The sequence below is a fragment of the Ovis canadensis genome, chromosome 10 (genome assembly GCF_042477335.2).
Source record: "Ovis canadensis isolate MfBH-ARS-UI-01 breed Bighorn chromosome 10, ARS-UI_OviCan_v2, whole genome shotgun sequence".
NCBI lineage: Eukaryota > Metazoa > Chordata > Mammalia > Artiodactyla > Bovidae > Ovis > Ovis canadensis.
In genome coordinates this window covers 48,054,577-48,082,190 of record NC_091254.1, presented here as the reverse complement: position 1 = coordinate 48,082,190, position 27,614 = coordinate 48,054,577, and the positions used below count along the sequence as shown (strand labels likewise).

The 27,614-nt window shown below is 46.3% G+C and overlaps 1 protein-coding gene across 2 annotated transcripts in view; it reads left to right on the top strand.

The window, feature by feature from the left end:
- The window catches only part of LOC138446887 (phospholipid-transporting ATPase IB), a 480,129-nt gene that overhangs the window by 38,773 nt on the left and 413,742 nt on the right, over positions 1-27,614 (top strand). For both annotated transcript variants that reach the window (XM_069602276.1, XM_069602277.1), the window contains exon 2: positions 24,481-24,625. In XM_069602276.1, coding sequence (XP_069458377.1) covers positions 24,481-24,625 — 145 coding nt within the window. The remainder of the gene's footprint in view (positions 1-24,480; positions 24,626-27,614) is intronic.

Genomic DNA, 27,614 nt, shown 5'->3' with positions numbered 1-27,614 from the left:
CAACTTTTGGGGATGATTTCTTTGGAAAGTGTTTCACTTTCTACAAAAAAAGGTGATGAATTAGAAAACACAGTCTCAGCTTTAAACCAAATTCGGTAGCAAATTTAGCCTTGTTTATGCTGAGGTTTTGTTTCTGTGTGACTAATTATTTATTTCACTATAGTCCTTTTGTGGAAGGATAGTTTATCCACACATCAATATGCCATGGTGTGTCTCAATTAAAAAGAAGGGAGAAAATAGGCGATAAGAAAAACAGAGATACCAGAGGTCAGAGAAAGAACACTTGTCTCAGCCTTTAATCAGCAAAAGCGGAAAAGAAACGTGATGTGTCCTGAGAATTAGTGTCCAGTCGTGGAGAAACTCTGCCCTGGGGCCACCGAGCTATTTCTGATACTGAGATGAGAATGGGATTTCTTTTGTGGGATGCAAACTGGTGCTGTGATTAGGGACCACAACCTCCACAGCATCCTTGAAGAAGGTAGAATGATGTGGCTGCCTGCAGCCCTCCTGGTGCTCACCATGTGCCGGGGCTGGGCAGGGACAGTCCTGGGACAGTTCTTGCAAATGGTCCCTGTTAGATGCACCTGGAGCTGCCTCAGGGTCTCCCTACCAGGGAGGTGGTGCTACATCTTCCTGGGAGGTGGGAGATGCTTCAGGACAGAAGTTACAGGAAACAACTCTGCTGGCTCTCCTGTGGGTGTCCCCGGTGTCTTTGTGAGGAGCTCCAGACTCAATCTGGCCACTTTGTATAAGAAAGAGCCTCTGATTTGTGCTATCACTTTCATGGATAATGTTTGCCGCTGCCTCCGCACATCCTTGATGCATGACGGGCTTTAAAAATGTCGCAGGATTCTAACTCCCTCTACTGATTTGGGGTTTTAACTAGGACATAGCCCATGTATGGTTTTGTTCAGTATGTTGAGTTTGAAGACTTCTATATATTTTCTAGACGTCAGCCAAAAGCCATCATGCTGAGAGATCTTTGCTATCTATGGAGTTGGAGGATTAAAACCCAAGAGTCATTTTATTTATTTTTAATTGAAATTTAATTGATTTGCAGTGTTTTAATTTCTGCTGCATAGCAAAGTGATTCAGTTATACATATATATGCTAAGTCATTTCAGTCGTGTCCAACTCTGTGCGACCCCATGGACGGCAGCCCACCAGGCTCCCCAGTCCCTGGGATTCTCCAGGCAAGAACACTGGAATGGGTTGCCATTTCCTTCTCCAATGCATGAAAGTGAAAAGTGAAAGTGAAGTCCCTCAGTCATGTCCCACTCTAAGCGACCCCATGGACTGCAGCCTACCAGGCTCCTCCGCCCATGGAATTTTCCAGGCAAGAGTATTGGAGTGGGGTGCCACTGCCTTCTCCAATACATATATATACGCATATACATTCTTTTTCTTTTATTATTCTTTTCCATTCTGATTTATCACCGAGTATTGAATATAATTCCCTGTGCTCTACAGTAGGACCTTGTTGTTTATCCATCCTGTGTATAATAGTTTGCATCTGCTAACCCCCAATCCCAATACTTCCCTCCGTAAACTCTCTTCCCCCTTGGAAGAATTCTCTGTTCTCTGTGAGCCTGTTTCTGTTTCATAGAAAAGTTCAACTGTGTCCTATTGTAGATGTCATATCTAAGTGATATCATGAGATATTTGTCTTTTTCTGACTTAAAATGACTCTCTCTAGGTATATCCACATTGCTGCCGGTGGCCTTGTTTCATTCTCTTCCATGGCTGACCATATTCCATTGTGTCTATGCACCACATGTTTATCCGTTCATCCACTGATGGGCATTTAAGTTGTCTCCATGTCCTGGCTGTTGTAAATAGTGCTGCTGTGAACATGGAGGTGAGGTATCTTTTGGGATTATAGTTTTGTCTGAATATATGCCCAAGAGTGGAACTGATGGTACTTCTATTTGTAATTTTTAAAGACCCTCCATGGTGGCTGCCCCCGTTTACATTCCCACCAGCAGTGTAGGTGAGTCCCTTTTCTCCGCACCCTCCAGGAGCCATTCTACGGGAGGAGGTTAGCCAGGGAGAAACTGCGGTTGCGTGTGTCGCCCGTTTGCACCGTCCTTGCACATGATGTGGCGTGGTCCTCGCCTGAATCTTGCAGGAAGATCGGTTGGCTGGGAGGCGCTCCAGGGCGGCCAGGACAGCCTGGGTCTTGGCGTGGCTCTCCCCGTGACTCGATCACGGACTCCACAATCAATCCTCAGATGTGACCGGGAAGTACAGCCGGAAGACTTTAGAGGGCTTACTGTAGCAGCAGGAAATAGCACTGAGTAGTATTCCTCCCTCCTTTTTTTCCCCCTTCTCTAATTTAGTAGGTAAAGGGTTTTTTATTTTTTTTAATCAAAAATTCCCCCGCTCCTCAATTCCACGTGACACTCTACTACCCACTGTGAGTTTCTTGTGCTCGAGAGCTCTGTTTCCTGCCAGGTGAACTAGAGCAGGGTGCTCGGGAGCTCTGTTTCCTGCCAGGTGAACTAGAGCAGGACGGTTTCAGGACGTAACGCAATTCTCCCAGATTATCGTGAGATCAGCCCTGAGCTCTCCTAATACTCAGAGACTCATCAGCGGTTACTGCCGCCTTAGTCTCCATGTGTCCGTTTGGGGGACGGAGCGCCATGCCTCTGGCCCACAGCTGGAGAAGATACTGCTCTATAGGTAATGAACACATCTGCAGCTGTTGAGCAGAGATGTAGCCCACACAGGAGTGGCTCACGGGGTCCCTCTGAGGAGCAGCAAGGTTTTGAGCAGATGGGTCAGTCTGTAGTCAGCAATTCTTCATTCTTATGCCTTCTCAGTACTGAACATGTGTCATTTAGCTTAAAATGAAGCTGAAACAGCCTTGATGATGATATAGGGAATTCTTTTTATTTTTGCAAATGTTAACCAAATATTTTAAAAATATTTGTTGAGAGCTTTGAAATAGCTTGTTTTGTAATGTAAATATTTAGACGAAACCTTGAATTAGATAGTACTTAGGATAGAGGTTACGGTGTGAAAATGATCTAATAATATTCTGTGGTCTTGGAATAGGTTTCTTTACCCCTCAGCAGGTGAAAGAAATATTATAAGCTCAAAACTTTATGCTTCTGATTGGCAGGAGAGAAAGTAATTTTAATGTTGAGCATTACAAATCCCCTGGTTTGGTGTTTTTTTTTTTGCTATTTCTTTTAGTTTAAATATCATGGTGAGTTATTCTTAGGTATTTAATTTGCTTTGGCAACAGTGATGGAATGACTGCTGAAGTATAAGAATCCAAAGAACATGAGTTGAACTCTTGAGTTTCTGGGCAACTTCTTTTAATTGGTAATAATTACAGCTGTTAAACTGTAGCTGAACAGACTCTAAAGCTGTTTGTCAAGACACAGTGCTTTTGGCAATCAAATGTTTTGATCCCTGCTGTACAATTAGAACAGCAGTATCAGGCCTTGAGTCCAGAAGTGCCAGTCATTTATTCCAGGCCTGTGTGATGAGGTGTTGCTGCACCAGGTACGGTGAAGTAGTCTAGGAGCTCTCTCCTCCTCAGTTGATCTGCTATCCTGGCCTGTTTACTCATTCATTTTTTCTCCATCCTAGCTATAACTTGGGACTCAGGTTTTTGCAACCTGATGCAAATTATTCTTTCAGATATACTTTAAGTATTATTGGATGACCAAGAAAACTGCTGTGGTAAACACCCAACACTAAAATTTCATGCTTTGTGTATATATGTTTTTTCAGTAATTAGACTGGACTTTTAAAAATTGAGATTAGTTCAGTTCAGTTCACTTCAGTTGCTCAGTGGTGTCCGACTCTTTGCAACCCCATGAATTGCAGCACGCCAGGCCTCCCTGTCCATCACCAACTCCCGGAGTTCACTCAGATTCACGTCCATCGAGCCAGTGATGCCATCCAGCCATCTCATCCTCTGTCATCCCCTTTTCCTCCTGCCCCTAATCCCTCCCAGCATCAAAGTCTTTTCCAATGAGTCTACTCTTCACATGAATATTGACCTATATAACATGTTAGTTTGGGGTATACAACATAATGATTTGATATTTGTATGCAGCTAACTGTACTCTTGCCTGGAAAATCCCATGGACGGAGGAGCCTGGCAGGCTGCAGTCCATGGGGTCTCTGAGAGTTGGACACGACTGAGCGACTTCACTTTCACTTTTCACTTTCATGCATTGGAGAAGGAAATGGCAACCCACTCCAGTGTTCTTGCCTGGAGAATCCCAGGGACTGGGGAGCCTGGTGGGCTGCCATCTATGGGGTCGCACAGAGTCAGAAATGACTGAAGCGACTTGGCAGCAGCAGCAGCAGCAAACAGATCACCACAGTGAATCTTATTGACATCCGTCACACATAACTAGAAGTTTTTTCCTGGTTGTATTACTACATGTAACAAATGAAACCTATTGCTCTCATGGAGGAGATGAAGCAAGTTCAGGGTGTGATGGCTGTAGATGGCTACTCTCATAGAGACGGAGGACAACGGTGGTTGCCAGGAGCCTGGGGGTAGGGTGGTAGGGAGTCAGTGTTTAATGGGAACAGAGTTTCAGTTTTGCAAAAGAAAGAGTCCTGGAGGTTGGCTACACAACAAAGTGAATGTACTTAACACTTCTGTATGCTTAAAGCACATATTTCTTAACCATTTTTACCACAGTTAAAAAAAAATACATGAAATTGTGTGTATCCATCATGGCTCGATTTAGCCAGGAGTTTATGGAGTCAGTGCCAGAATGGTAACGCAGACTCCCTCCCCATCCCATTCTCCATCCTCACTCATTGAAATTTTTTTTTGCTATTTTACGTTTCTCCTTATAAAATACTATATAACTCGTTTATTGTCTCTCCCCTACCCTGCTTCCCTGGTGGCTCAGATGTTAAAGCGTCTGCCTCCAATGTGGGAGACCTGGGTTCTATCCCTGGGTCAGGAAGATCCCTGGAGAAGGAAATGGTAACCCACACTCCAGTATTCTTGGGACATGACTGAGCGACTTCACTTTTTCACTTTCTTTCCCTGACCCCAGACTGTGAGGGCAGACCCTTCTGCCTGTTTTGGTTTTGCTATAGCTCTCATGTCTGGAAGGGTTCCTGGTCCACAATAGGGGACCAGCCAGGTTCTATTGGTTTCATTGTTCTGCATGTGTTTCTCTAATTTTCCCAGCACCATTTGTTGCAGAGACTGTCTTTTCCCCATTGGGTATTCTTGGCTCCCTTGTTGAATGTTGCTGCTGCTGCTGCTAAGTCGCTTCAATTGTGTCCGACTCTGTGCGACCCCATAGATGGCAGCCCACCAGGCTCCCCCATCCCTGGGATTCTCCAGGCAAGAACAGAGGAGTGGGTTGCCATTTCCTTCTCCAATGCATAAAAGTGAAAAGTAAAAGTGACTGTTAGTTGACTGTAAATGCCGTTATTTAATTCAGGGCTTCCTATTCTGTTTCATTGGTCAGTATTGAACTCCTTGTTAACTTTGTTCTTGAGCTCACTGAACTGCATTTCTGAATTTTCCTGTAGCTCACTGAATTTCTTCCTAACAGCTGTTGCGAATTCTTTCAGTTAGATTGCAATATTCCATGTCTTTGGGTTTAGCTGCTGGAAAATTGTCATTTTCTTTTTTCGTGATATTGTACTACCATGATTTTTCATAGTGCCTGGTGGAAAGTGCCCCTGCTGCCGCATTTGACGTCTTGGACACCTTCCTAATTTAGACTATTCTTCACTTACTTTGATTCTAATAGTTCAACAGTTTGCTAGATAGGCGTCTCCTTGTTTTCCAGGAGGTGGTGTCACAGCACAAGTTTTTGGTTTCTCTGACCTGACTCCCCAGTAAGGTTGGGAGTGGGCACGTTAAGAACAGACACGAGAAGCAAAGGGTGGGGGCAGAGTAGGGTGGGGGCAGAGTGGGGCAGTGTGTCCGTGCCCTTGGGTGTGCCCACGCCTGGTAAGGGGATCCTTGACTGGTGGGGGGATCCTAGAGGTCAGTGGTGGTGCTCTTGCCTCCCGGGACAGACAGCAGGGGACACTCTCCTCCAGGGCTCTTTGTCCAGTCCACCACCTCCCGTCCCTCTCCCTCCCCTGGTCGCTGTGGCCCGTCCTCAGAGAGCAGCCGGTCCTGGCAGACCCCACTCACCGCCTCCACCCTCCACCACCTCTGCCAGCGGTTGTGCTCATCTGCTGCCAGGTGGACAGTCTCCTCTGCCCCCACTGGCCCCACATCCAGTCCCCTCGCCCCTTGGCCTCCTCCGAGGTCCAGTCCACCCACTCTCAGGTGTGCAGATGGGTGCATCTGTCAGTGTCCGGGGCTACTAAGCAGAGATGCTTTTTCAAAAAAATTTTTATATCGGAGGATAATTGCTTTACAATGTTGTGTTAGATTCTGCCATGCAATGATGTGAGTCAGCCATACGCGTACGCAGATTCCCTCCCTCTTAAGCCTCCCACCCCCACCCCCCCCACGCCATCCCACCCCTCTAGGTTGTCACAGAGCACCAGGTTGAGCTTCCTGTGTTATCCAGCAACTTCCCACTAGCTATCGGTTTTACGCATGGAAGTATATGGACATCAGTGCTTCTCTCCCAACTCGTCCCACCCTCTCCTTCCCGCTCTGTGTCCGCAAGTCTGTTCTCTGTGTCTGCATCTCTGTTCATGCCCTGCAAATAGATTCATCGGTACCACTTTCTAGATCCACATGTATGCATTAATAAATCATATTTGTATTTCTCTTTCTGACTTCACTCTGTATAGCAGACTCAGGGTTCCTCCACCTCACTAGAACTGACTCATATCTGTTCCTTTTCATGGCTGAGTAATATTCCACTGTGTATTTGTACCGCGTCTTTTCTATCCTTTCATCTGTTGATGGATATCTAGGTTGCTTCCGTGTCCTGACTACTGTAAATAGTGCTGCAGTGAACACTGGGGTACAGGTGTCTTTTTGAATTATGGTTTTCTCAGAGTATATGCCTAGTAGTGAGATTGCTGGATCATATGGTGGATTTATTACTAGTTTTTGAAAGAAATGGCCGAGGCACTATTTTCCCAGTTATGGATATCCGTGGGGTTCCCAGAGAGCTCAGTGGTAAAGACTTGACCTGCCAAAGATTCAATCTGCCATTGACTCAACCTGCCAATGCAGGAGACATCTCCCCAGTGCAGTTTTCAATCTCTGGGTTGGGAAGATGCCCTGGAAAAGGAAATGGCAACCCACTCCTGTATTCTTGCCTGGAGAAATGCCATGGACAGAGGAGCCTGGTGGGCTACCGTCCATGGGGTTACAAAGAGAGTTGGACATGACTTAGCACACACATGGATGTCTGATTAGTTGTAAATCACAGGGAGAGAAAAGAGAAATGATTCACACCACCTTGATGCCTGAACTTTAAAAAAAATTCTGTTTCTGCTTAATAAAAAAGAATAAGTTCTGTTTGCCACAGCAAAGGTGGATAAAATTTGAGAGCGGATAGATTAACTTGGACTTCAAACCTTTGTCCTTGCTCTGCTTATACTGTTGAGCATTACTTCCCTGGTTTGCCCCTCACCTTTCCTTTGTGAGCTTTCAATTATAAGCTTTTTTCTTTTTTAAAAATTGAAGTATAATTGACCTACAGCATCACTAGTTTCAGAGGCATGACATAGTGATTCGACTTTTCTGTGCATTTAAAAATGCTCATCATGATAAATCTAGTTACCGTCTGTGGCTGCACAAAGCTATTACATTATTATTGACTCTTCTCCGAGCTGTACACTTCATCCCTGAGAGTCATGCTGGAAGTTTGTAGCTTTTAATCTCCCACATATTTCCGTGCTCCCTCCACCTTCCTCCCCTCTGGCAACCTCATGTTTGTTCTCTGTATATGTAACTGTTAGTGTTTTGTTATGTTTGTTCATTTGCTTTTTTCGATTCCACGCATAAATGAAATCACATATATTTGTCTTTCTCTTGTCTTTATTTTTATTCAATTTGACATACTTCCTGATTTCTCCGTTTGCCCTACAGTTTAGAAGTGTGTTTTAATTTTCAAATATTTGGAAATTTTCAAAGAGCTTTTCATTATTGATTTCTCATTGTGGTCAGAGAACATGTTTTGTATAATTTCAGCCCTTTTAAAGGAGTTGAGACTTTATAGTATAAATGTGGTTAATCTTGTCAAATGGTCCGCCATATGCTTTTGTTGGGTGGAGTGTTTTGGAAGTGCCAGCTGTGTCAAGTTTCCTTATAATGATATTCAAATTGCTGCATGGTTGCTTGTTTCACTGTTGATTTCTCTTTCTCCTTGATGTATCAACTGCTGAGGCATATTCAAGTCTCCGAGTATACTGGTGGCTTTGGCTGTTTCTACATAGAAGCCTGTTAGTTTTCGTTCATGTATCTTTGAATAGAGGTGTAAATATTTAGTGTGAAGTCTTCTTGGTGAGTTGAGTCCTTCATCTTTCTGAGAGATGCCTTTTACCCCAGTAAAATTGCTGTAAAATCTCCTGTTGCCTGGTGCTGTTGTAGCCACGCGTTCCAGGAAACAGACTCCCTCAGAAGGACAATGCAGATAGTGGAGTGCAGTTTATTACACCAGCGGGCCCAGGCAGAGTCTCCTCTTAGCCAAGGACCCCGACCAGTTTTTGTGAAAACCTTATATACCCTAATGACTTCCCTGGTGGCTCAGACAGTGAAGTGTCTGCCTACAATGCGGGAGACCCGGGTTTGATCCCTGGGTTGGGAAGATGCTCTGGAATAGGACATGGCAACCCACTCCAGTACTCTCACCTGGAAAATCCCATGGACGGAGGAGTGTGGTAGGCTACAGTCCACGGGGTCGCAAAGAGTCAGACACGACTGAATGACTTCACTTTCACTTCACTCTATGGGTACCTAAACCCACCTCCCCAAATTCCCTAAAAGGCGTCTGAACAAAGGAAAAAGAAAGATACAATCAAAAGTTAACCTGTGATTCTTATGCCTTAAGCCTAGGTAGTTAACAGTAGACAATTATCAATAGGCCTGTGGTCATACCCCAATAATCATAATAGAGTGTATGATTCTATTCGGTTACACAGATAATTAGGGTATTCTTTTAGGTGGTGGAGAGCCGTGGGGCTCCTCCTTGGCGGGGCGGGGGGGGGGGGGGGGGGCGGAGTGTGGTGGTAGTGGTATGTTGTTTCCATAGATACTGGGCGTATAGCTCAAAGTCCACAGTCTGGCCCAGGATGGAGTCCTGCTTTCAAGACAGAGCCTGTTCTGTTTCCTCCTTCAGTGCTGTTAAACTCCAGCCTCCTTTTGGGATCCTGCTTGGTATCTCTTTTCATTTAGCCTATCTGTTTATATTTAAGATGGATTTCTTATAGATTGACTATAGTTCGATCTTTTTAATTCAGTATGAAAGTTGAATAAATTAGAGTACTTGGACTGTTTATAATTAACATAGTTATCCATGTGGTTGGGTTTAAATTGTCTTCATTTTTTATTTGTCCAGTCTCTCCTTTGTTCCTTACTTTCCTCGTTTATCACTTAAAAAATATTAATTGTGTATTTTAGATGTGTTTTGGTGGTTGTTCTGGGATTTCCTATACACATCTTTTCATTTGTCACTTTCTACCATCAAATAACAAATTATTTTATATGTAATGTAAGAACCTTAATATGGTATCTTTTATTTACTCCCCTTCTATCCGTTGCACTATCCAGTTTGTTGTTGTGAAGGAGGAAACAGAACAGGCTCCATCCTGAAAGCAGGACTCCATCTTGGGCCGGGACTTTGAGCTCTATGCCCAGTATCTATGGAAACGACATACCAACTGGAAAATCAGGCCCCCCCAAAGGAAGAGCCCCAAGGCCTTCCATCACCTGAAAGAATACCCTAATTATCATATATTCTATTATGCTAATTGGGGTATGACCACAGGCCTATTGATAATTGTCCACTGTTAACTACCTAGGCTTAAGGCACATGAATCATGGGTTAACTTTGATTGTGTCTTCCTTTTTTCTTTTGTTCAGACTTGTTTCAGGGAATTTGGGGAGGTGGGTTTGGGTACCTACACTTAGGGTATATAAGGTTTTCACAAAAACTGGTCGGGGTCCTTGGCTAAGAGGAGACTCTTCTTGGGCCCGCTGGTGTAATAAACTGCACTCCGTATCTGCATTGTCCTTCTGAGGGAGTCTGTTTCCCGGAACACGTGGCTGCAACAGTTCTTCAGTCGCTCAGTCATGTCCGACTCTTTGCGACCCCATGAACTACACAGCACGCCAGGTTTCTCTGTCCTTCACCATCTCCCGGAGCTTGCTCAGACTCATGTCCATCGAGTCAGTGATGCCATCCAACCATCTTATCCTCTGTCGTCCCCTTCTCCTTCTGCCTTCAACCTTTCCCGGCATCAGGGTCTTTCCTAATAAGTTGGCTCTTCTCATAGGTGGCCAGAGTATTGGAGCTTCAGTATCAGTCCTTCTAATGAATATTCAGGATTGATTTCCTTTAAGAAATCAGTTTAGTTCCAAGTATAATTTGCACAACACACTTTTATATTATCTATTAAAAATTTGTACAGAAATGTCCCACTTACCTAATTTCCAGTTTTAGGCATCCCTTTGTGTGTGTGTGTGTGTCTGTGTGTGATCTAAGTTTCTAGGCATCCCTTTGTGTGTGTGTGTATGTCTGTGTGTGTGTGTGATCTAAGTTTCTAGGCATCCCTTTGTGTGTGTGTGTGTGTGTGTGTCTGTGTGTGATCTAAGTTTCTATCTATATTCTTTCCCTTCAGCCTAAAAATCCTCCTGTAACTTTTCTTGCAGTTCATAAACTCTGTCGCCTTTTGCTTTTCTAGAAAACAAAGTCTTTTTTTCTCTTTCATTTTTGAAAGATATTATTGGTATAGAATTCTAAGTTAAGTTATACTTTTTGAAGATATTTTTCCATTTTCTTTTAGACTGGCATAGTTTCTGATGAGAAGTTTGAGATATTTCTTTGTTCTTCAATATGTAATATGTTTTCTCTGGCTTCTGGTAAGGTGTATTTATTCTAGGCTTTGTCATCTGAATGTTGTCTGGCTTCTTTTATACTAAAAGGGGAAAGTCTTGTTTCTGGGTCAGTCTCAGAGTGAATGGATGTGTTAATTTCTTCCTCCCTGCAGCCCTTCACAGGATGTTTCCTGCAAGCTAAACAAAGGCATTGTAGCTAAATGCTCATTACATGGGAGGCAGGGTTCCCAGAGATGGGCCATTGTGTGCAATTTAAACTTATAGGGAACACCCCTGTAGTGACTAACTTGTAACAGCAGACCAAGGTTCTTCCTTATTGCATCAATACCCATTGTAAGACACTTTGTAGGGCTATAATGGAATAGTCTTTGGTCTTTGGGTAATTCATGACTATACTTACCAGCTCTCTAGCCAGGAGGTTTATACCAGGAGATTTGGGTAATGACGGGGCTTGTTTTTTTTCTGTGATGCATTGTGTCACCATGATATAAATTTGAGGGCAGCCTTAAAACTGGAAAATATTTTCCAGGATGAAGTGTGACTCCACTGTAGGAAAAGAGTTTGTCAGGTCAGATAGTGCAATATACAAGTGAACTGCTTTTGTGTGCAAGGGAAATATGGGACTTAGTTTAGAATTATAAGGTACAGGAGCAATATGGTCGGAAGGACTAGTAGACGCGGGATCCCCTTGTCATCTGAAACTCACCCTTGGATGGGGGAGAGTAATTCCTGGCTGGAATATAAAGTAAGTAAACAAGAGAGATTCTTGGGAGAAATGAGTCTTGAAACAAAGAGAGTGATGCATGTGTTGAGGAATTCTAGTAGCTGATATTTAGACACGTAAGTGTTGTTATGGTGTTGTGCTTAGTCACTCAGTTGTTTGTGCTTAGTCACTCAGTTGTGTCTGACTTTGTCAGGTCAGATAGCCCACCAGGCTCCTCTGTTCATGGGATTCTCCAGGCAAGAATACTGGAGTGGGTTGCCATTTCCTTCTCCTCTTATGGTGTTGGAACTCTTTTATTTGACAATTACAGACATAGGGGCTCATGGAATCAATAAAAAAGCTCTGTGCTTGTAAAATTTGTCTTTGTTAACTCTAACACCTCTTGGGAGGGCCTATCAGTGTTTGGGGTCAGGGAGATTAAGAGATTTGTTATGAGGCCTGGAGGTAGGATTATGACGTTGGGTTAGACAGACTTGAGTTCCTTGTAACATCTGGTGTCTGGCTGTGATGAGATCATTGCATTAATAGAGTCGGCTCAGGTGGGAAGCTTGCCACAGGTGGCAGCTTTGTATTTACGGGGAGGCTGAAATTTCACCCTTAGGGAGCGGGCGCTTAACAGCTGTCACCCGTAGCAACAGGATAGGAGAGAACTGAATCGGGAACCATGTTACCTTGGTGGCTCAGATGGTAAAGAATCTGCCTGCAATGCAGAAGATCCGGGTTTGATCCTTGGGTCGGGAAGGTCCCCTGGAGAAGGAAATGGCTACCCACTCCAATATTCTTGCCTGAAGAATTCCATGGACAGAGGAGCCTGGTGGGCTATATAGTCCGTGGGGTCCAAAGAGTCAGGGCTGAGCGACTAAGACTTTCACTTTTCATCACTTGAACTAGAGTGAGGCACTGCTGATGAAGCTGTGCATTTCAGGGGTTCCATCTTATGTATCCCTCAAGGAACTCTTTTGGGGGGATTGGCTTTAATAATTTTTATCTTGCTATAAAACATAATTGAACTTGCCTGGTGGCTCAGAGGGTAAAGAATCTGCCTGGAATGCAGGAGACCTGGGTTCAATCTCTGGGTTAGGAAGCTCCCCTGGAGAAGGGAATGGCCACTCCAGTATTCTTGCCTGGAGAATTCCATGGAAAGAGGAGCCTGGTGGGCTACAGTCCACGGGTTCACAAACAGTCAGTCGCAACTGAGTGACTTTCATATAAAACATAATTAAGTTTAGAGCACTGACTTTTGACTTTGAAACTATTAATATCATTTTGTTTCAAAACTGTCTTAAAGTTATTCTTAGAAGATGATGGTAAAATTCCAAACAGAATGCAAATTTGTCTTTCAAATTGGAAATTACTTAGGGGCTTCCCAGGTGGCTCAGTGGGTAAAGAATCTGCCTGCAATGCAGGAAATATAGGAGACACAATCTCCATCTCTGGGTTGGGAAGATCCCTCCTGGAGGAGGGAATGGCAACCCACTCCAGTATTCTTGCCAGGAGAATTCCAGGGACAGAGGAGTCTGGTGGGCTACAGTCCATGGGGTTGCACAGAGTTGGACACGACTTAGCAATTGAGTATGCATGAATAGGGAGAAGGCAATGGCACCCCACTCCAGTACTCTTGTCTGGAAAATCCCATGGACGGAGGAGCCTGGTAGGCTGCAGTCCATGGGGTCGCTAGGAGTCAGACACGACTAAGCGACTTCACTTTCACTTTTCACTTTCCGCTTTCATGCATTGGAGAAGGAAATGGCAACCCATTCCAGTGTTCTTGCCTGGAGAATACCAGGGGTGGGGGAGCCTGGTGGGCTGTCATCTATGGGGTCGCACAGAGTTGGACACAACTGAAGCGACTTAGCAGCAGCAGCAGCATGCATGAATAGGCCAAGATGCCAGCATGTTTCCACGATAGGCATTGATATGAAACATGCACTCCTGTTGACAAGTGTGACTCACCCAGGTGTGAGCAGGGGAAGTTGTACTGGGCCCTCTGTGTCTGCTGCCCCCTGTCTGTGGCCTCACCTGGGATTGGAACCGATTTCTTGGTGGCCAGTGCCTGCGTGACACCAGGGTGGAGTATGTGTGTGTATAGACGAAGCACTGATCGGAGACTTGGATCAGATGGGGGGAGGGGCACAGGTGTGTGTAAGAGGTGCCTTGCTTCCCCTCTGCAGGTGGGTCTGAGAGGAGCTGCTTCCGAGGAGGAGGTTTGAAGGATGGGGAGAGTTATCAGAGTGAACAAACACCTAGGAGCTGCTTGTGTCGAACTGCAGAGAAAAAATTCAACCTGTAGGCATTAAGATAGTTGCAGAGTTATACTTCACGTGTGTGTCTGTGTGTGTGTGTGTGCACACTCAGTCATGTCCAACTCTTTGTGACCCCTTGGACTGTAGCCCGCCAGGCTCCTCTGTCACTGGGATTCTCCAGGCAAGAATGCTGGAGTGGGTTGCCATTTCCTCCTCCAGGGGGTCTTCCTAACCCAGGGATTGAACCTTCATCTCTTGTGTCTCCTGCACTGACAGGCGGGTTCTTTACCAGGGAGCTACTCTTTGCCCCATTTTCTGTTTCCTCCCAGGTTGAGTATGCTTACCCTGTGATTGTTACAGGGATCGTAAGGGTTAACATAGAAAAAATGCTTAGACAAAGCTCGACAGAAGAGAGAGGTGCTTCTTATCATAACCTCATACCTGTGACCTCGTGACCTGACAGACAACGGACGTGGGGGCACCGAGTTGGCAGAGGGGCTCAAGCTCCAGATGTCTGGGTCTCCTTGGCACTGCGCTGCCTTTTCAACGATTTCCCATATTTGAGACTTTCTCACTTCTCTGAAACGTGATACACAAAATGTCATATCAGTAGGAAAGTCGTGAGGAGCCCTCACACTGCGGACGAGTATCTTTTGTATGTGACGAGCTGGCCATGAAGATGAATGAGTTGGCCTCCATGTTGGTTTCTTCGACTCTGTGCATCATTTTTGAGGTCACGTTAAGATTGTTGATGAAAAGTACAGTGTGAGCTTTGCTTGTCATCACGGGTCATGGGACCCTAACAGGCTGGTTTGCACGTGACACTGGGTGGTGGCCGATGCACACGCACGTGCCATTCTCTTGAATGTGGCATCTGACTTGTAGGCATTCAGAGCCCTGATGGCCCAGGGGAGATGAGAAATTCCAGGAGAAAGCTCATGGTGCTGTACCTCCTACCTTTCAGGAAGAGCGGGGACAGGGAAGCACGGATTTTGGTTATGAGGAGTCTTTGCAGGTCAGTTTCTCACCCTCTTGTATTTACAACAGATGTTGGGAGTCTTGACTCAGCATTTTCTAGCTTGAAGAAGAGATGCCTCAGTAGGTTTTTAAAGGGTTGTTTGGAATCCAGAAGGATGGCGTCAGGGCCAGGCACTCAGAAGCTTGCCTCTGTGTTTGATCTTCTCGGGACAGAAAAGAGAGGGTTTGGGAGAGAGGAAACATTGGACAAGAGACATCTGAATTTTTTTCCTCTGGGAAAGGTTTTCTGAGTTGGGCAGCCGAGGTGCGGGGGACACATGAGGGTAAAACAGAGCTGATAGGTTTCATTTTCTTGAATTGCCTGCCTGACAGTTGATGAGGTCCGGGAGCTGACTGGAAAGCCTCTGGCCGACCAGAGGCTAGACCTGCATGGCTGCAGGTGGATGGCTGATGTGGGCAGCTGGATTCAGACAGTGGCAGGGGTGGCGGTTTTGGCAGAGGGAGCCCAGGTGAGAGGCAGCCTCCTGGGGACACGAATGCTCCCTGATGGAGCCCAGCCAGACCTGCTATAGCCACAGATTCCAGCAGGGGGCCTGGGATATCACCCTGTAGACCAGTGGAGACAGAACACCCAAGGATCTGGGCTCTTCCCCCGCCCACGCCCTGCCCCCTCCCACCTCTCCACCCCCCATGCCATCTGAAGGTGAGAGAAAGAGGGTGAAATTCTGGCAGCCAGAACATCTTTCCTCTAGAGAGTTAACACCACTTACATGAATTTTTAAAATTATAAAATTGGACTAAGTTCCAAACAGAACCGGATATTGCCCTTTCTCCCCCAGGTCCCTTTTGGGTGGTACCTTAGGGTCCAATTTGCAACTCCTTGAATTCAATCTACATTTTTCTCTGTCCACTTAATACAGGATTGTTGTGGCCACATTCTCTTTGTTCGTTGGACACATTTATTGAGCGCCTTCTGTGTCCCTTCACTGGGGACATGGAGGCGACTGACATGAGCAGGGCCCCTGCTCGTGGAGCTAATGCTGGAAGTCGGAGGATGAGCAAACCAGTTTCCTAGGTGCAATGAAAGGAAGGACGCGGCATCAGGGAAGAACCGAGCTGAGGAGTGCGGTGGAGATGGCGGGTCGTCAGGGGCTGTGACCGGAGGGTATCAGCAAAGCCAAGCCTCGAGGGGCAGACCGGGTGGGAGGAGAGGCAGGGGCCAGCGCCCTGGGGGACAGAGCGGAGGAGGGGAGAAGGCTGCTTTGAGGGGAGGGGAGCTCCAAGACCAAGGGAGAGATGGGTCACCAGGGTGCTGCAGAACATGTGCAGCGAGCCTGTGTGCCTTGGGCCAAGGTCTTGTGAGTCTCAAAACACGTGTGTGTGTGTGTGTGGGGGGGGGGGGGGCATGTTTAGTTGCTTAGTCATGTCCAGCTCTTTGCGACCCCATGGACTGTAGCCTGCCAGGCTCCTCTGTCCATGGGATTCTCCAGGCAAGAACACTGGAGTGAGTAGCCATTTCTTCCTCCAGGGGATCTTCCCCATCCAGAGATCAAACCTCCATTTCCTGCACTTGCAGGCAGATTCTCTACCATTTAGCCACCAGGGAAGCCTAAAACACCTAGAATAGGCAAGCTACAAGTTCAAACTCGCCCTCTCCTAGGATTAACTGAGCGGAGACTGTGTTCATGCATGTTGAATTGGCGGTGGGGTTTAAAGTCTGTCTGTAATTCCAGACCAGTTTTGAGGCCCCAGGAGTGATGCAGAATGTCCATGCCAGCAAAAGGGGGACTTGCTTCAGAAAACTCACTGGGCTTGTATTTTAAGTCTCAATCAATCCAGTCCATGTTGAAAAAAATCTCTGAATTGAATATTTGAAGCATAGTTTTTCTTCTTTGTTTTTAGTTATTAAATGTATTTTCTTAAAAGTACAGTTTTTTTTTCACTTTTACTTAACAACTTTATTATAGTCTTTGTTGTTATTTCTAAACTTTATATTTTTAATTTTGTATTGGGGGTATCGCTGAGTCACAAGGTTGTAATAGTTTCAGGTGGACAGCAAAGCAACTCAGCCATATAAATACATGTATCCATTCTCCCTCAAGCTCTCCTCCCATCCAGGCTGCCACATAACACTGAACAGAATTCCATGAAAAGCGTACTTGTTTTAATTTACATGATGGATTTTAATGTGTCTGTCTCCCTGGGTAGCTCAGACAGTAAAGAATCTGCCTGCTGAGCAGGAGACCTGGGTTCGATCCCTGAGTCAGGAAGATCCCTTGGAGGAGGGCGTGGCAACCCATTCCTGTGTTCTCGCCTGGAGAATCTCATGGACAGAGGAGCCTGGTGGGCTATCCAGTCCATGGGGTCACAAAGAATTGGACACGGCTGAGCGACTAAGCACACAGTGTATAAAACGGGCTTCAAGGAACAGCCCAGTCTGTGTAGCTGTGCTTGCTGGACACTAGGCTTTGGGTGACTGTGGCTCACCTTTCACCCACCAGCTGGAGCTGGTCAGGCTGTGAATTAAGCATCGCTGGCTTGTCTCTCTGCTCGTGTGATGCCATTCCTGGAAGGCTCTGCACTTTGCACGGCCAGATCATAGCCATTCTTCATAGCTGAGTGCAAACTCTTCCTTAATGAAATTGCTCTGGTTTTTTGGCCCGCATGAGCCTGGCAGTCACGTTTGTCCTCTGAATTCCCAGGTTACTGGTTCTTTCGGTGCCTCTGTTAAATGTAAGCCTCTTCCCAAGGCTGTGTGCCTTTCCCCTTCCCGCCACCCGGCAACACGCCTCTGTCTGGGAGATGCCCCATGACTCCGGGTGAAATGGTGCCCCACAACATCTTAAATCGTAAATAGTCCATGGCCCGTGCTTTCCTCCCCATCTTTTCTTCCCCCGAAAAGACAAACTAATAGGCATTTGCAGTCATGAGAGATCCTGACCTGTTGGTGTATTTCCTTTGAAATCTTGGGTGGAAGTGGATCACAGATGCTGTGTTTGGGGAGATGTGGTTTGCACAAGATGGGGTCTAGAAAAGACCTCTGAAGTGTGTCTGTCAAGGCGAGAAGAGGCACATTTTGCATTTGTGCAGTGTTTTCATTATGTTGATTTTATTAGGAGAGCTAACAGCCCCAGCGCCTCCTTGACAGATTGCTCCATGTCTGTCTCGAAGCTGGAGTTGAACTCGAAACTCCTTGGGAAGGAGAGTGTGTATGTGTGTGTATATGTATGTGTGTGTGTGCATGCATGCACACATTCATGTACCTCTTATTGCATAGCTCTGTGATGACTGCAGTCTTTTCTTAGAAATCTTTCTGGAGGCAACCCCCACCCCCATCTTTACATACTTTCTAGGTACATAAAAATTAGGAAAATGACATAACCAACGTAAAATTTTTTTAAATATTTTAATATATACAAAAATATCAACAAAATATTTTATTGAAATATAGTTGATTTACAGTGTTGTATTAATTTCTGCTCTACAAAGTGTTTCAGTTATATAAGCATATATTTTCCTATTCTTTTCTATTAGATATTGATGTCCTGTACCGTACATTAAGGATTTCCCTTGTGGCTCAGCTGGTAAAGCATCCACCTGCAATGTGGGAGACCTGGGTTCGACCCCTGGGTTGGGAAGATCCCCTGGAGAAGGGAAAGGCTATCCACTCCAGTATTCTGGCCTGGAGAATTCTATGCAGAGTTGGACACGACTGAGCAAGGACCTTGTTTATCCAGTCAACTTTTAACTCATGTGGCCAAAGCCCAAGCACCTGTGTTGCCAGGAACTTGATGTCCTGTCTTTTTGATAAAGGAGAAATTTAATCTAACTTTTCCTTGAGATGGGGGTTGGGATATAATCAGTTTAACTGTGAAAGGACTTGGTTTATATGAGTCAGCAAAATCTGGTCTGACGAGGGGCTAGAATGGTTCATGCGTTTTTTTAGACTTTGTTGTTTAAAAAAAGAGACTGAGGCCACATGTAGCCCCAGACCAGAAATATTTACTACTCAACCCTTTGCAGAAGTTTGCCAGCCCTTGATTTGTATATTGTTTCGTGGCTGAAGAAACCAGGGCTCAGGGGTGCTGAGCTCATGGGGCAGCCGGACCCAGTGGAAGGAGAGTTGGGTCCAAGTGTCTGCAGGTCTGGCTTTTCACCCCGCTTTCATTAGACCTACCTAATACATTTCTGTGATTGTTGAAGTTTCCCTTTTGACTCTAGAATTCTAGAATTCATCCTAGAATTCAGAGTGGTGTCTGCAATGAGATTCAAACACTAACTACTGGAGCTGGTCAAACTGCACAGGTTAGGAACACAATTCTTTATGGCTGTCCTCAATCAGACACCAGCTGCAAGGTCTGGGGTCCCCAGAGCACCTGCACTTATGAGCAAATGGCTACAAATTCAGGGTTCTCATTGACCTTGTGGTTTCAGTAATAAACTAGAATAACTCAGAGCACTCAGAAAAGAGTGTTACTGGTTGTTCAGTCACTAAGTTGAGTTCAACTCTTTGTGATCCCATGGACTGCAGCATGCCAGACTTCCCTGTCCTTCACTATCTCTTGGAGTTTGCTTAAATTCATGTCCATTGAGTCGGTGATGCCATCCAACCATCTCATTCTCTGTCACCCCCTTCTCCTTTTGTCTTCAATCTTTCCCAGCATTAGAACCTTTTCCAGTGAGTCAGCACTTTGCCGACCTATATACAGGAGTCCCATAAAAATATGGGAGACCCAGGTGACCAAAGTATTGGAGCTTCAGCTTCAGCATCAGTCCTTCCAATGAATATTCAGGGTTGACTTCCTTTAGGATTGACTGCTTTGATCTCCTTATGATTATAGTTTTATCAGACAAGGTACAAATCAGGACTAGCCTAAAGAGACAGAGTGAGGCTTGGGAGGTTCCCTGTGGGAAGCTTTCTCCAGATACATTGCCTGAGCTTTGGTGTTTGTAGTTTTATTGGGGTTTCATGAAAAAAGAAACTGGAATTCTCCAGACAAGAATACTGGAGTGGGTTGCCATTTCCTTCTCCAGGGGCTCTTCCAGACCTAGGGATTGAACCCGGGTCTCCTACATTGCAGGGAGATTCTTTACCACTGAGCCAGGGAAGCCCATTCATTACACAGGTGTTATTAACTGGCCACATGACTGAACTTTCATCTGAGATAACTTTCTACCTGAGAAACTTCCCTGCATAACAGGGTGCAGGGTGACCTTTGTTCTCCAAACACTTCCTCTGCCTCCTGTGAAAGGTCTTCCTTCGTGTCCTGACACCCCCTTGCCCCCTTAGCTCAGGATGTTACATAAGCTGCAATCTCCTGGCTGTGTTTTGGGCCTCATATTTTTATGGGACTCCTGTTTATAGGTCTCCAGTCCTCATGTCGCCCCCCTGCACTCCCATTCAGGAAGTCAGGCTGATGTCAACTGGCTCAGTCCCCAGCCCTCCAATCACATGGTGTTCCTGGCAGGTCAGCCCTCATCCTAAGACTGTCCAGGGTCCACAGGAGTCACCCCATTGGCATAAACTCAGGTGTGCTCAGAAGGTTCCAACATGAACAACAGATACTCCTATCACTTGGGAGATTCCAGGGGGCCAGGGGCACCCCCCTGCGAAGCCAGGACTAAGACCAGCTGAATTCTTCACTCTGTGACAGTGGCTGAGGCTTGACACTTCCCACGGAGCTGGGGGCAGTGCTGCCAAAAGGCTTATCGCTTTAACAGGCTTCTGACTTAGGAAGGCAAGAGTCTTTCCCAAGAATTCCTTCTGTGTGATAGTAAAACTTTGCACGTGAAAAGGCAGAAAAACATTCCTTCTGTCCTTGGAGGTTCTCCACTTGATCTAATAATCAAATTGACATAAGACAGATTAACAGAAAAATAAATAATCTCCGTGGGTCCCATGTCAAAGTTCCCAGGAGACAGACTCTTCCTGGGTCAACTCGGACCACATAACCACATAGCGCTTTGTGTTACCCAGTTGATAGGAGGACGGGGGTAGAGCCACGAACTAGAGAGAGCCCCTGCCCTCGTGGCCTTGGCAGTCCGCTGTCCAGTCTGGGTTGCTTTGTGTTCATCTGAGTCTGTTCTTTCCTTTCACTTTGGCTTCTTTCTCAGTAGATGTTTCCTGAGTTCCTGCTGACACCAGGCTTATGTACATGGGGGAGCTGTAAACATACACTTTGGTTTTATACGGTGGTATTTTCCTAGCGCATTAACTCAGAATTCATCTCACGAGTCTGAATTGGAAACCTTGGTCATAATGTGCTTTGCTATATATAGTACATCATTCTCCTTAGGCAAGACATTTTCGACAAATCATGTTAGTTATTTTCAAAATATTAATGTCTTTCTCCAAAGCAGGATTGGGTCACGATGCAGCCCCTGAGCTAGAAGAAAGTTATCTGAGTCCTGGAGGTGGGATGAAGAGGTAGGGACAGTATTTCTACTTAAAATTCCAGATTTGGCCCCATAGTTGTATAGAAAGGTGAGCTGGCCTGATAGATGACATGTACTTGGGAAATCATTCACTTCGTTATGTTCCCACCAAATTGTGTCAGTAATTTTTCACCCCAATATTTACGATCCAACATTGAAATACTTATTAAGGAAAACTTGTTTCCATTCTTATTTCTATCAGGGATTTTTTTTTTTTTTTTTTGGCCTCAGTCTTCTCTTCACACCTCAGTTATCCAATATTTCTTCTTTCTGGTCCACACATTTTGTCCAAAGGAAGTCATACAGAATTTTCTTTTGAGATGTTTCTTATGTCCATTGTTTTCCCCTTTTCCATGTAATAGATACTTTTATCATTTTTCTTCTAGATGGTTGGGCTTCCCCAGTAGCTCAGCTGGTAAAGAATCTGCCTGCAATGCAGGAGACCTGGGTTTGAACCCTGGGTTGGGAAGATCCCCTGTGGAAGGGATAGGCTACCCACTCCAATATTCTGGCCTGGAGAATTCCATGGACTGTGTAGTCCAGGGGGCCACAAATAGTCGGACACGACTGAGCACCTTTCACTATCACTCCTAGATGGTAGAGTTCATTTTCTGCCTTTCTGTCTCTTCCTGTGCTTGTCTTGTGAGTCACTGCTGGGTACACTTGTCTCCTGCTTAGAAACCTTCTGTGGTTCATCTGACCTGCAGGATGAAGCTCAGATTTCTTCCCCTGTCGTTAAAATCATCCACAGTCTGGCCACTGACTATTTTTCTGAGTTTCCTTTCTATTATTTCCAGTTTGAACGCTCAGCACTGGTTTTTGTCATTCTCAGTTGCCCCCCAATGTGCTCTGTCTACAGGGCCTCTGTCTGAGGTCTTCTTGTCCTCACCCAGATTGTCCTCCTTTTTCCTACTATAAACCTGAACCAGAGGTTAAGGCTCTGAGACCTGCCCTCGCACTGTTCTGACCGGCTCTGGCACAAGGTGGCCACTGACCTCTGACCCCGCTGGCACCTTCAAGTCCCCTCTTAGTCACTTGGTCCTAGTCGCTGGTAGCCGGGGTTATGCTGGTTATCTCTTTTGAGAGCAGGAGCCAGCTTTTTTGTTTTTGTGTTCTCGCCTGCATCTCACCATGGATTCTCAACCGTGGCCACCCATTCATATCACTTTAAGAAGCTTTAAAAGCAAGAGGCACAATCGGTGAGGGTTGAACCCAGGAACTGGCTAATTGTGAGAGCTTTCTTGGTGATCGTGTGCAGCCAGAGTTGAAAGCGACTGAATGAAGACCACCTGGAGCTGAGCTGCTCTGCCTACAGTAGGGTGTGGGGTTTGTGCCCTTGATGCCCATCACCATGTCCCTGCCTGGAGGATTCAAAGCAACCCCTTACATGACTTACTCAACCAGCAAATAACAAGTGCCCGTTATGTACCAGGCATTGTTCTGGGTGACAGGTCCCTGTACTGGGCAAAAACACGTCTCTGCTGCCCTGAAGCTTCTGCTCTTGGCCTTGGGGAGACAGACCATAAATAAATAATGTCAGGTAATGATGATACCGGCTGTGGAGGAGAACAAAGTGGGGTGAGTGGGCAGAGAGGAAAGCAGCACTTTTGTATAGGCTGGTTTCAAAAATATCCTGTGTCGGCCTTAAATCAGCAAAAGGTTTAAAACCAGCCTCCTCTGAGGTCCAGGCAGTCTTGAAGGTCCTGCTGCTCTCTGCTGCCCCCTGTGGACAAGCAGGGGACAGAGCAGAGGGACGCAGGAGAATGAGGGCTAGAGGGGGTGATCTGAGAATGGGGGGGGTGTCCTGTACTCAGACCTACACCCAGCTTGTGACTGGGGACCTGGTTGTGAGCACGTCCTGTGACAGCCTGTCAGCTCTAAATAGCCAGTGTTACATGGGAGTGTCCCCATCTTAGGATGCAGATCATAACAGGATTCTAATCACTTGAGAAAGGTGATAAATTTACATAGCTCAAACTGTCTACTTCAAAACGTTTCTGAGCAGGAAGCGGCTGTGTCTGAAGTGAGATACCTGTTACCTAAGTTCTGCGACACCTGTTTCTTTTATAGGTGGGACGTGCGGCAGGTACTAGAGCAGATGGGATTTAAGGAAATGGAGAGAGGCCCCGTCACCTGCAGGGCACTTATTTCTCTGTGAGCCTGGACTTCAGGGCCTCCTCCCTGAAGGTCAATTCTCAAGCTGGGTTGCCCTGTCCAGGGAGGGAGCCTGCCTTGTGGTTGGAGGTGTGTGTGTGTGTTGCAGGGGGGCGTGGTGAGCCCAGGGAAGTGGTTTCAGTAATGGTTATGTCATCATTCCCCTTGCTGACCCCTCCTCAAGTGAAGGTGAGTGGGGAGTTTTAGCCCAAGAGAGGGTCAGCTGTATGGCTGAAATCGCGTCTTAAGGAGACAGACGGGCTTGGGTCTTAACCACAGAGGCTCGGGATGCAGGCTCGGGGCGCGGGCTCCCATGTACCCGTGAGCTGGGATGGGCAGTGCCCGGCGGTCGGGTGGCCAGGGGCATCTGCTCATCTGTACAGGCTAAGCCGAGGGGCAGGGCTCTGCACCGAGGTTTGGGAATTTCATCTTGGAGCACAGAGGTGTCTTCCTCAGCCCCTTCTCCTGGGGCCGAGTGCAGGGCACACCCCCTTGCAGTCCTCTCGCGGTTCAAAAGCACAAAGGAACCAGAAAGCCTAGCTCCAGAATTCGGTCTCTGGGCCTGGAGGGGGAGCTCGCCCCGGGGAGGGGAGGCTCTGGTCTCTGCTCCCCACATCCTCGCAGTCCACGGGGGCCCTGCCTCCAGCCGTGCACCCCTCACCATCCCCGCGGAGCCTGCGGGTCTGGCGCAGGGGCTGCAGGTTTGGGGAGAGGATGGAAGGAGGAGCGGGGGGGAGGGAGGGGGGAGGGACGAGTGGGGGCGGGGCCGAGGTTCCCACCCGCGGAGAGGCTCCTCCGCCTGGGGACCAGCGGGCGGGGCGGGGCTGGCGCCCATCTCCAGGGCAGCAGAGGGACTGGGTGGCGCGACGCCCGGAGCATCCTTCCAGCTAGTCCCCGCCCGCCGGTGCTGCCGCCGCTGCCCTGCGTGACTTCTTTGTGTTTTGCGTTCTGCCCGCGCCTCTTGTCCGCAGGACCTGTCCGTCCTCCTCCGGGCTACAAGAAGGCAGACGATGAGATGTCCCGTGCCACGTCTGTTGGAGACCAGCTGGACGCACCAGCCCGCACCATTTACCTCAACCAGCCGCATCTCAACAAATTCTGTGACAACCAGATCAGGTAGGAGAGGGCGGCCCAGTCGGAGCAATTCACTAATTCCCAGACAGGAGGGGCCTTGGCTTCCTCTGAGACCTCCGCAGGAGCCAAGCCAGCCCCTGCCCTGTCCCCGAGGCCGCCGGCCCCCTCCCCTCCCCTCCCCACTCACGCCCGGCAGTCTGTACCGCGTTTCCCACTGGGGTATGGGAATATGCCTTTCATCCTGCTGTCCTTTGCGTTGGTTCTGTGTGCAGGCTGTCTGTGAGCCTGGAGGATGCTTGCAGGCTTCTGTCCTGGCGAAAATAAGGTTTCTTCTCTCTCTTCATCCCTGAGTGCCCTCCCAAGAACTCCCCCATCCCGACTATTTAAGCCTGTTTTAAGCTCTCCTTAGCAATTTGCCGACTGTAATGTGGCAGAGTGCTTTATAATGGATCCCTCCCGTCACAAGAACTTGCATTCAGCTCTCAATGCCCAGGACATTTGTTAAGAAGGCTTTCTTTTGCTGGGAAACTTTGCCTAGAGTTAGCGGGAAGACAGATGGACACTAAGATTTAGATGTCTGCTCTTTGCTGACTGCTCTGTTGGACGGTTTAGTTACACTAGCTTTAGGAAACCTCATCACCTCTTGAAAAAGGCAGTTTTACCTTCAAGTGAGGAAACTGACATAGGCAGATAGATGTTAAAGGACCTGTGGCCATTTAGCTACCAAGTGGCAGAGCTGGACATAGAACACAGCCTGTCTGCTGCTGAGCTCAAAGTGTTTGTGCTGTGCAAAGCTAAATCTTTTAGGCACGGAAGTTGGCATGTTTGCAAGTTTCATTAAACTTTCAGGCTTTGACAACTTTATCCCTGGGAGGGACTTAAGAGGATGTGGTTCTGTGAGTGGCTCCGAACCGCGTGCTCAGGTGCAGAGAAGGGAGGCCATGGGTCAGGTTTGCCAGTACTGTGTGTGTGTAACTGAATTCCAGTCCAGTGCTCTCTCCTGAAAGCTGTGGCTAAAACTTTGTTGGGTCTTGTGTCACCCTGAAGCCTTAGCGGTTGAACTTAGCCTGAGATCTTTATTCAGAAAGGCCTGGCTGTTGGGCATTTTTGTAGCTTCATAGGGTTGGGGGTAAAATAATGGTGCATATACTGTGCAGAAGTGACATTTATTAAAAGAGTGTTAGATTATCCTGACTTTATTTTAGTTTTTAAGAATGGCCATTGGGGCCTAGTTTTTACTTAAATGTGTAGCTTGGAAGAACAACTGAGGCCAAAATTCAAGGATAAGTGGGTTTGGTTTAAGATGCAGAGCAGCACACGTGAGTTACTGCGTCACCCACTGCGATAGCACTAATCAAAAAGACAGTAGCAAGTGCTGGCAAGAATGGGGAGAAATGGGACCCCTCCTACAATGCTGGAGGGAATGAAAAGTGGTGCGGCTGCTTTGAAAAACAGTTGGGCAGTTTCTTAACAGGTTAAATGTAAAGTTACACATGATCCAGCCATTCGAGGTGTAAATAAATACCCAAGAGAAAGGAAATCACACATCCACACAAAACTGGGTGCAGATGTGCATAGCAGCTTCATCAGAGTGGCCCAAAGGGGAGACAGCCCAGGTGTCTATCAACTGACAAATGAATAAATAGAATGTGGTACGTCCATGCAGTGGAATGTCATTTGGCCACAGAGAGGAATGTCATACTAAAACATGGATTAACCTTGAACACATTGTGCTAAGAGAAAAGCCAGTAACAGGTCTCATGTATGATTGCATGTATATGAAGCATCCAGAAGAGGCAAAAACACTGGGACAAAAGATAGACTAGCGGTTTCTAGAGTGGAGGAGGAGGTTGGGAAAAGAAGAGAGACTGTAGTATACATGGGGTTTCATTGTGGGGTGATGGATCCACAACTCTGTGAAAGACACCTACACCATCCGGAATCCCGTGTTGACAGCATAGTTCCATTTCCTCAGACTTTGCCATGTGTTTCTAACTTTAAGATGTTTTCAAGTAGTGTTTTTGCCTTGTTCAGTTGCTAAGTCACATCTGACTCTTCGCGACCCCTTGGACTGCAACACACCAGGCTCCTCTGTCCTTCACTATCTCCTAGAGTTTGCTCAGATTCATGTCCATTGAGTCGGTGATACCATCCAGCCATCTCATTCTCTTGTCTTCCCCTTCTTCTTTTGCCTTTGATCTTTCCCAGCATCAGGGTCTTTTCCAATGAGTCAGCTCTTCGAATCAAGTGGCCAAAGTATTGGAGCTTCAGCTTCAGCAGCAGTGAATATTCAGGATTGATTTCCTTTAGGATTGATTGGTTTGATCTTGTAGTCCAAGGAACTCTCAAGAGTCTTTTGACTAGTTCCTATTAATTTTCTTAATTTCTGTATTCATTTGTGGATGCTTAAAGCTGGGAGAAAGAAATAGGGGTCTTTGTTTTTTGTCTAAATTCTCTAGTTCCCATGGAAGGTGAAGATTTTTAAAAGTCTAGATAATGGGCTAGACTGTTCTTTAATTGACTCACACTGACTTTTTAAAATTTTTTATGTATTTATTTTTTATTGCAGTATCATTGATTTGCAATGTTAGTTTCAGGTGTACAGCAAAGCAATCAGTTCTATACATAGCCCTCTATATACATGTATATGTATAAGTCCTTTTCCAGATTCTTTTCCATCATAGGTTATCACAAGATATTGAGTATAGTTCCCTACGCTATACAGTAGGTCCTTGTTAGATCTATCTATCTATATATAGTTGGGTGTATATGTTAATCCAAAACTCCTAATTTATCCCTCCTCCCATCTTTCCCTTTTGGTGACCATAAGTTTGTTGTGTATGTCTGAAGACTCACTGACTTTTGAGACTGATTTTTATATCAGAGATTTCCAGTGGCTGTTTGTTATACAGTTTCATTTGTACTTTTTTGGAGTGGGGGAGGGCTAAATGGGAGTATACCATAGGTGGGCTAGGAATAAAGTAGGTAGACACAACCATTCCTTATTATGTGAGTGTACAATTGAATTAGT